The sequence below is a fragment of the Azolla caroliniana genome, unplaced genomic scaffold (genome assembly GCF_043228905.1).
Source record: "Azolla caroliniana isolate FFs.n. ecotype wild unplaced genomic scaffold, voAzoCaro1.0.p SCAF_1222, whole genome shotgun sequence".
Classification (NCBI taxonomy): domain Eukaryota; kingdom Viridiplantae; phylum Streptophyta; class Polypodiopsida; order Salviniales; family Salviniaceae; genus Azolla; species Azolla caroliniana.
In genome coordinates, this window is record NW_028231657.1 from 1 (window position 1) to 10,622 (window position 10,622).

Genomic DNA, 10,622 nt, shown 5'->3' on the forward strand with positions numbered 1-10,622 from the left:
AAAGAAATATGAGAAAGCACATTTGTTCTGTAATATACATTCGTTGGAGGGAGAAAATACAGAGATCTCTTATATTTACATGAGGAGAAGTCCCTCTTTATAAAGGCCAAGATCTGGCCGTTGGGCTAACTAGCTGTTGGAACTAACTAGCCGTTGGGCTAGCCGTTACAACTTTTAAACATTCTCAACAGAATCTCACCTGGGTTGGAATCCCCTTGGCTTTGGCAACTTCTTTGAACAGGAAAGCTGTAACAGCATTTGTTGCATATCTCTGGCTCGCATTGTGTTTGATGACAAGCCCCTCGTGTAATTTTGGCTGATGATGATCCTCATGTCTTTCAGAATAATTAGGGTGCAATGCATGGGCCATATCAGCAGATACTGCAAACGATAAATAATCTCAGAGATGTCAATTTAAAACATAATACAATCTGGGTTAAGTCAAGGATTTGACTGCATGCACATTCCATTTGTAACCTTGATTGGTAACTAATTTTATAGACATGGTAAATCCTCATTTTTAATTAATCCATAATCTTGCCCATCTCCATAATTTCAACAATGAAACTATTCGAGGATATGTTCAGCAGTGCATTACCCATGTTCCTAGGCAAGAACCTACAATTGAGGTTATTAAAACCTGACACTGAAGCAATTAAACCTTATATACAAGTTAGAACCTCATTTTCATACTCTTACCCATATCATGTTATTTTGAGAGAAGCAATTTGAGGATATGTTTAATAGTGAATCTTCCATGCTGATTGACAGTTCTTAGGTGGTAATAAACCAGATAATGCTTTTCTCAATGCAGATACAGGCATAACTTTCTAAAATTTGGGCAATCTGACTTCAAAATAAAAGGGGTAGCTCACTGTTTGAAGTATTGACAGCTGTCATAATTGCTTACCAAGAAATGACCGTCTAATAGCTCTCTCCGTAAGACCTTCATGCTGGGAAGAAGCACCAAGTATCTTCGAAATTCTACTCATTGCTTCAAACAATGCTGGTGATCCAGCTCCTTGAGCAGAGTCTGATCCAACCTGCAAAATATATAACAGGCACATTTCAAACATGATTTACATCCACACAAATCTTTTCCTTTGGTGCTTTGCTCCATTGTAGCTCTGAAAACGCTCCAATTTTATTTCATAATTTCTTTTGTTCTGCAATGATATCTTTTTCATACATTTAACTGATCAACACATACCATTTTTAAGTGTGTTATTAATAACACTTAATCCTATTAACTGGTTCAGTTCGAATCAATGATAATTATTACACCTCACCTCTTCATTGTCGAATAATGCAACCATCCTTATTGCACTCTCATCCTCAAGACTAACAGCATCTTGGCTACTATCCAGCAATGCCCGAAGTGCACAATAAGATGAAGCAAGATTATCCAATCTTCCCGAGAAAATAAACTCATGATGAGCACCTCCAAGACAACTGGGTTGTGTATCACACACATCAAGCTCCAAATCTGCAATCTCTTCTACCTGACAGCCCAGCTCTTCAGCTAGTATCTACACATAAAAATTTAACACATTCAGCTCCAGATAGTGCTGCATAACAGGACTTTTCGAGAAAACTATTACCTCCAAAAGTATTGGATGATGTGGCTTTACAGGAGAGTCCTTATTAATAACCCCAGACTTTAATTGAGTAGCCAATATTGGAACTAAGTGGCTTTCAAGATTTGGTTTAAACCCATCTGTATTCACAGTTCTAGAGGCAACACAAAACATCTCTCTCTCTCTCTCTCTCTCTCTCTCTCTCTCTCTCTCTCTCTCTGATCTCGTTGCGCCGAGCATATGCAAATGGCTAATTAAATGCCTTCACCACATTTTACATGGCTAATTAAATGCTTTTACCATATTTTACAAGTCCTAAACAGTACTGCACAGGGCTGCATGCCTTTGCTTATCTTTTTTCCTAGGTTGCTAGAGTTTCTTGCAGAACTCACTCTCACACTTGGCAAATCCGATGCCTAATTACAATTGCCTTCAGTAAATCTACTAACAAACGGATTACTGGTTGAGATTGATTGGCAGGAAAAAGGATTTGGGACTTCCTCAAGACCTCCAATTAGGGATTATGGCACTATCCAAAGTAGGACCACAGACTCTAGGGGGACTTTCAGAGTTCTCTCATTCCACTATTAGGATCATAGAATGAACCATACGTATCATACGTGCATTTGCATTAGAGAATGATTCAATCAAACGTGTATGGTAAATCATCTCAAAGTTGGATTGGATTGACTATGGTCTATATTATATATTGATTCACTCTCAATCCCAATAAGTGGACTCTAATCCATTGTGAACCACCAACATAAGTATAATGTATGGTTGCAATATTTGCATTGTATCACATGCATACTTTTGGGATGTTTCTTAAGAATCAAGACATCTCTATCATCCTCACTTCAGAGATTGAATCAAAATATGTCATTATAAATTATAATCAAACGTTCAAAAACTCATAAAACGTATATTCAAGAATATGAAGAAAACATGACATAGGCAGTAGTATTATAACACTAACATAAAATTTTGCTATAAAAATGGTACTAATGAGAGAGAGAGAAAGATGTGAAAATTGGGAATCGAACCCAAGACATAGATAGCAATAGCATGACTCCTTACCACTAGGGTGAGCTGAATTGTAATGAAAAAAAAAGAAAAAAAAGAAAAAAAAAGGATCACGTATTTTTCCCATTTCAAACGTGTTCGTTTCCAAACGTTTGAATGCTTGCACGAACACGAATATTACGTTCTATGATTAGGATGGGATAGCTGTATTCAGTTGGCAAGTACTTGGATACCTATTCTATTATATGTTGAATAGATAGTGTGCTTATAACCCCTTAAGAAGGCTTATGGAGAGACATTTTAGATAGCCTACATTCTTCTTCCTTGTTATCCCTTCAATGTTGTTACCTGAGAGTTTCCTACCTCATAAGGCTCGAACAACTACATTTCCGGTTGGCTCACTAGCAAACTATCTCCCTGGATGAGGAAAGATAGTAAACCAATTTCCGATTCATCGAAGAGTCGGACTAGATTATTAAATATTTAATGCGCGAAGATGTGCTCACAATCTTATTTATTTGATACCCTTGTTACCTCTACAATTCTTTTATAGAGTGCAGATTTTGGGGTCTATCATTGCATAAGGCAGCAGCATAGGCTTGACTTACTAGGTAGTAGAGGGTATGCAGTAGTAGCACTAGAGAGGATATCTCACTAACTTCCAAAATCTTAGTAAATTGCTTGATACTCTTGATACCGTTATAATTCTTTATGTAGCTCAGATTTGGGGGCCTAGTTTGGAGGTTTCTCTAATTGGTGGAGATCAATGGAGAAACCTATTGTTCCATGATCTCCAAAATTATTTGAAGTAAATCACATGTACGCCATGAGACAATCAGGGATGAGATAACTGCACCACTGATGGCTGTAGAGGCTCTAGTCAATGTTGTTTTCTTCAGAGTACATGGAACTTCCTCAATATAGAAACGCCAGGTTGCCTTTGTAGACCTCTTGACCGTCGACGATTATGGGCAATGCTTCATGTTGGTATGGGCAAAGGGCATCGTCATTTGAATTCCATCCATGATTTCAGCATAGGAAGACAACCTCCCTTCAAGTGCTCCTTGGATTCATCATCTCCCACACTAACTCACTCAGAAATTAGCTGATTCAGATCTTATTTCTGCTAGAGACTTTAAGGACATGGATAAAGCCCATGCAGGAGTTTGGTAATACTATGGCATTTGCAATGTTTAGAAAGTGTGTTGTCAAAGAGTTGGGAAACACATTGTTCTGAAGCCACCATTACAGTGGCAATATTGTAGGAAGAAAGATGTTTTAGAATATTGGAGTTGCGTCTTCAACTGTAAAAGTTTTTGGACCAGCTCTAAGATCAATAGGTGACTCAGGTATCAGAAACAATCAGCCTATTCTGGACAAAAAGTACAGTGCGTGACATGGAGATTATTCTTGCTGACCCTGTATGTATTCTTGTCCACGTAAATATCGATCACACTGCCACCTTCTACATTAGTGCTTGAATTCCATCCTTCAAATCTAGATGATGACCTACCAAAAATGAACCACTGCCATGGGTTCAAGTCTTGAGAGTATTAAGCTGTACTCCATAAAAATTAAGGGACCACTAGTAATAAAAAAATTGGATGGAGCCATAAATTTACAAATACTAAACCAAGTGCTAGACCGGATCACAGATTTTTAAAATTGTTATTAAGGATGTTACAAATACCGGTCGAGATGAATAGCCAGTGTTGGAATACGAAGAATTGGCCGCTTTACTTTCACAAGTCTATGTACCACTGAGCCATTGTTTAATTTCAACAATACTCTGCCAGCTACAGAAAGATCTCTATCAAACCATGTGTGCCAAAGCCCGCCACCATATGTTTGCACGCCCACATTTAGAAACCCTGACTTTAGTGAAGCTGATACAGGTTTCAACTTAGGGCATGGACTATCTGTGTGTGCCGCAATCACATGGAAACCGTTTCCAGGTTGAAACCTACATGAATAACATTAAATACAATTGATATATGATCTTGGCACATGGTCTGAATTTTGAAGAACCATCGAAATTCCAAGAGCTACCAACAATGCAATCAAAAACACCACTTCAGGCAAGCCAGCACATAAAGAACACAAGATAACCTTATGCATATTATACCCTCACCATATGAGAACACCTATGACTGAAATTTCTATTCATAATGATGAGTTTAAACTTGAGCTCTGTATACGCTGCTCAGGAATCCAAATCTAAAAACACAAAAGTGGTGACTAAAAGATGGAAACCAATAAAAAATCCCCAAGCAGAAAGAAAGGAAAGACTATTCACCCATGAAACCCAAAAACATGCCATGTACATTCTCATCTATATAAAAGGAAAAGCTTATTGAACTGACTGTAATCTAGATAATTGGAAGACAAAGATAGAGAGTTCTTCGCACACTTTTCCCCAATGGCAAATGCTATGATAGTAGACATATTTCGTGTGAAAAAGTAGCGCCCCCCTGGCATAACTTTCCATTCATCCTCTTCTTTGAGCAATTGATACCCTGCTCCAAGCAGGAGCCGTTTAGCCTCAGCTGCAATAAAACATCCAATCATTTAGAATTATAACATATACTTCAACTATATAACATAGGGCCTTTAGTGAAAAACAGTAGGAACAGATTGCATGAGGACACGAGGGATCTTTCATTTATTCTCAAGAGTATACATATATGTTACAACAGGTGAGAGAAAATACAGAGATCACTTATCTTCCATAAGGAGGAGAAGGCTCCTCCTTATAAAGGCCAAGATATGGCCATTGGGCTAACTAGCTGTTGGGGCTGGGTAGCCGTTGGGCTACAATTTTAATCATTCTCAACACTCCCCCTCAAGATGGGCAAAAGATATCCACTAAGTCGATCTTGTCACACAGTCTAGAAAGACTTACTGGCCCAAGTCCCTTTGTGAGACAATCTGCTACTTGATCTTCAGTGTACACATGGCTCAATTTTAATATTCCACTATCAAGTTTCTCCTCATAAAGAATCTGCCGATTTCGATGTGCTTGGTCCTATCATGCTGCACCGGATTGTTGGCAATGCTGATTGCTGACTTATTGTCACACCACAGTCTCATCTGACTTTCTTGATTCATCCTTTGTTCTTTTAGGAGAGTTCTCAGTCACAACATCTCTGCAATTCCAACAGCAATAGCTCTATACTCTGCTTCTGTTGTTGACCTTGCCACTACCGAATGTTTCTTACTCTTCCAAGAGACCAGATTGCCCCCAACGAACATGCTACTCCTGATGTGGATTTCCTATCATCAGCACAACTAGCCCAATCGGAATCACAATAGTCCTCAATGTTGAAATGACCATGTTTTCTAAAGATCAATCCCTTCCCCGGTGCACCTTTGAGATATCTCAGAATCTGGTACACTGCATCCATATGATATTTCCTTGGGTCATGCATGTAGCGATTTACCACACTTACTGAAAATGAAATATCTGGACGAGTGTGAGTCAGATAATTTAGCCACCCTCCCAATCTCTGATACATTTCACGATCAACTTTCTCTCTTGCAAGTTCTGTTAATTTGATCTTTCGATCAATTGGATAAGATACAGAGGCCTACAACCTAACATTCCAGTTTCTGTGAGAATATCTAATACATACTTTCGCTGAGATAGAACTCCTTCTGCCCCACAAGCTACTTCAATTCCAAGAAAATATCGTAGCAAGCTTAGATCCTTCACCTCAAACTCTTTAACCAATTGCACCTTCAGTTGGGCAATCTCTCCTTCATCGTCACTTGTGATAACTATATCATCCACATACACATCAAGTAATGTAATATGCTCCTTGTGTTGTCAGAACACTATGTGGTCCACATTGATCTAATGGTATCCCATACCCACCATAGCCCTTCTTATTCTGTTGAACCAAGCTTGCGGAGACTGCTTCAATCCATAAAGCAACTTCCTTAGTTTGCAAACCTTGCCTACTATTTGAATTATACCAAAACCTAGAGGGATATCCATGTACACTTCCTCCATCAACTCTCCATGAAGGAATGCATTTTATACATCTAATAATGTAATTTCCAATCCTTATTAATTGCCAATGAAGTAAGTGTTCTAAAAGTGCTCATCTTCGCCACATGTGCAAAAGTTTCATCCTAATCAATGCATTATATCTGACTATATTCCTTAGCCACTAATCGTGCCTTGTAACAATCTATTTTGCCCTCTGGGTTTTTTTTACTATAAACACCCATTTGCACCCAACCGCCTTCTTTCCTGGTGTTAATGACACAATCTCCCAAGTTTTGTTCTTCTCAAGAGCTCCGAGTTCTTCTTGCATAGTGTGAAGTCAGTTTTTGTTTGCAAGGAAAGATTGTTGCAAATATGTTGGATGTTGAGATGTCTAACAATAAAGAGTGATATGAAAGGATCAAGTATTAATGGGGGGAGGAACTTGAAGGGATATAAAGTTAGAGGCGTTTTTCAAAAGTAGAAAAAGGCAAGGTATGGGTATGAGGATTTAGGTAGAGGAAAAAGCTCATAACGTCTTCATCCAAATTTCAAAAGGGAAGTTTTATAAAAAAAGCTGATAATAAGGGCTTTCCAAAAAAAGTATTGCATGACAAATTTGGGATGAGAGAGGAAAAATAGTGACATAAAAAAAACGCCCCACATAAACTCAAGGATATTTAAAAAGAAAAGAAACGAAAAAAGAAAGAATAACGCAACCAAAAACCTATAAATAGGAGGGTATTCTTAGCAATTTCGGAGGGGAGGAGAAAGAATAGAAGGTCTACAAGAGGTGAGAAGAGTCTTGGTAGAAGGAGGGAAGAATGGAAGTCTATTTTGGTTTGAAGTCATAGAAAGAAAAAAAGTTCGATGTAGTTGAGTTTTTAGCTGGAGTCTAAGAAGCTTGTATTGTCCCCCAACGTTATAATATAACATTCCTTTCTCTTTCTTTTCTCCTCTCTATCTTTTCTCTATCTCTCTTCATCACATAGTTGCTTTCCACTTTGGATCTTTTTGGGTAAAGTGACAAAGTCTAATGATGCAATGGATACTCGTATGTGTAGGTGATATGCTAGAGTAAGAGATAAACTGAGTAATATCATGAGGAAAACCATAATGATTAGGAGGGACTCCTGCATTACTGCAATAGGTCCTCCCAACCGATACAGGAGAAGGAGAGGAAATCATATCACCTGTGTTTTTTGGGTTTGAGAGTTCTATGCATATTTCAAAAGTTGAGGCGAGTCGGGACATGGACTGCAAACGTGTTTGTATTCCTTTCCTTCTGCCTGTTGGAGGGTGGCAGCTCCAAACCTACACTCTCTTTCATCTTTATTATCTCTATACTACATTCTCTCTCTAGAATCTGCAACTCTTTAAATGCCTTCTCTCTCTAGAATCTGCAATGCTTTAAATGCCTTTTCTCTCTTCCACTTTTTCCAAGATATTCTCTTTCTATTCCTAGTTTATTGTACCTATTTGGTAGTACAAGAGTCTCTTAACTACCAAACAACCATTCACCCTTTGATGACTCAATTGAGATTGAAAATATGAGGGAAGAAGGAGATACCAAACAACCATTCACCCATGCAAAATCTATCGATGACTCATTGAATGGAGGTGGAAAATTTCCGCAATTAGCAACAAGCTTTCCTACACATGGACTATTGTCCTTTACAAAACACACATCCAAACAGCTTCAAAGGAAGGATCCCAGATTTATCTCCTTGCAACAGCTCATTTTAGATCCCCTTATAGATTTGGGGTATGCGGAAGCGTGTGTGAGAGTGGGTGTATGGGCAAGAGAAGGAATCCAAGAAAATAACCAGAAATAATAAAATACTCAGTAAGGGGATGACCGCTTATGCACTGATGAGAAAACTATATTAATCAACTAAAGATCATCAACTGAACACAATGGGCCAAGGGGATTTTATATACAAGTCCTCAAGGGACTGCCGCATTAAATGTGGTTTGTGGAGTCTAGTCATAGACATCCACTCAAGTACGATTCTGTCACAAGAATATCTAGTTTTTCATGTAACTAGATAGTTCACACGGATTACAATGCTCATGATTGTGCTTTTCTTCATAAGCGCGTGTTCACATAAGTTGAGCTTGATTCTCAACAATTAGCATAGTTGGAAAACATCAATTGCTGATATGAATGATAGAATGATTCTTGTTACCCTGGTTCTTCTTGAACAACCATATAGATTGCAAGAGATGCATTCGTCAAAGGGCAGATAGAGCTCATTCTTAATGAACTTCGTAAACATACTCTTGATTAAATCTTGATTGTGATTGATATTAATAATGAATCTGGTCTGCGTGTTCTATAGCCACAAGCTCATACAATTGCTTATTAGCCTTAGCCCACAGGGCATATTGTTTCTGTGATTCCTGTCTCTCTTTATTGCTGAGTAATTATTATACATATAAAAACTCTAGATTTCAGGTTCCATTGAAGTAGTTCCTCATATGTAACACAAATGCTCAAATTGATCTTACTGAGATGTTATGACTTTTAAAACCTATCCTTTGAACAACATACTAGATTGCCAATATTACAAGGATTTGAAACAGCAATTAGAGTTCAATGGGATGCATCATAATAAGTTATGTTAGTGTTTTCTATAGTCCGACATTGGAGCCAAGAGCAGTATCATACGTTTCCAAACTTTTATTTCAACTAGAACTCAAATTTCTTTATTTGAAAAGAAGAGTTATGAGAAGAACCTGTGGCATGAAAAGGAGTCCAAGACTCATTGAGAAAACGTAGTAGATCTCCCACAATAGTGGCAGACCCTTCTATCTCAATTTTCGAGGTTGATGCCTACAAACCATCCATTAAGCATCAAATACAAGCAAGAAAAGATGAAGAACCTCCACAAAAAACAAAACAAGGATTAATAAAGGCCAAGCCTCACAAAACAAATAAAGAGAGGACGAAAAAACTCCAGGATAGGAAGTTGGACCAAAAACAAGTAAGAAAATATAAAGGAAAAAACTTGAAAAACAAAAGTAAGGAAAGATGAAGGGGCCCGAGTTTAGGTTGCACCAAAAGCAAAGCATGAAGTAAAAGATAAACGAAATCGCAAAACAAGGGGACAGAAAAAATGGACCAGAAAACAAATGGGAGAGAGAAACAGTCAATTATGAAGAAACTGAAGGATGGAATACTAACCTCTTCTTTTTCACCGCTATTCTCTAGTGTAGAAAATGATGCTCTAAGTCTTGGTGCATAAGTAGAGGAGCGCCATGGAGGGGAGGAGGAGGAGGAGGAGAAGAGGCATCCAGCGATGGTGGTTGAAGAGGAGAGATGGCAGAGCATACGAGATGGGTTCCTCTGTATACACCGCGAGAACCTCAGAGAGCGAAGAAGAAACCAGGAAGAAGAGGAGGAGGAGAGCCCACCTCTGAGGTACAGAAGAGAAGAAGAAGAAGAAGACTCCATAGCCATTTCTCTCTCTCTCTCTCTCTCTCTCTCTCTCTCTGCAGGAGAGATAGGAAAAGAGAGAGGAGCAGGGGAGGGGTATTTTCATAATTATTGATAACCCATCATTATAATTTATATGTAAAACAAAGAGTTCATAGAGTGAACCATTCATTCATTCACTAACTACTCAATTCATTCATTCATTCATTAGTTCATTCATTAGTTCGTTTGTTCCTTCATTCGTTCGTGTGTTGGAGAATGATTCAAATCGATAACTCGTGAAATGAAATGAAAAAAGGTTCAACAACTTACGATACATAAAACGGCGTAAAAACTCTTTTTAGAAAAACAATGGAAGAAAACGAGTATGTAAAACTATTGATCTTTAGATGATGAGAAAAACACATGCATGATTAGTGACCAATGTATGTGAGGAGAGATTTGATTGTGGTGTTCCAGACGGTTATGATTTTTTGCGGTGGGATTACTTGTGTTTCACATTGTGATGATGAGGATGATCGATGATGTCGATTTATTATCATTGGATGTGTACGGGTATGTGTTTGGAGCATTGATAGATTAATTGAGCAATGGG

The 10,622-nt window shown here is 38.2% G+C and overlaps 1 protein-coding gene across 1 annotated transcript; it reads right to left on the reverse strand.

Annotated features, from left to right (window-relative positions):
* Positions 1-71: 71 nt before the first annotated feature.
* Positions 72-10,056, reverse strand: LOC147847301 (putative aspartyl aminopeptidase). Its single transcript, XM_087339340.1, has 8 exons — positions 9,776-10,056; positions 9,328-9,424; positions 5,011-5,146; positions 4,291-4,563; positions 1,602-1,731; positions 1,290-1,529; positions 911-1,043; positions 72-381 (listed from the first exon to the last, which is right to left on the reverse strand). Exons 1-8 carry the CDS (start codon positions 10,049-10,051, stop codon positions 185-187), a joined length of 1,482 nt encoding a protein of 493 aa, XP_087195466.1. The 5' UTR covers positions 10,052-10,056; the 3' UTR covers positions 72-184.
* Positions 10,057-10,622: the final 566 nt, after the last annotated feature.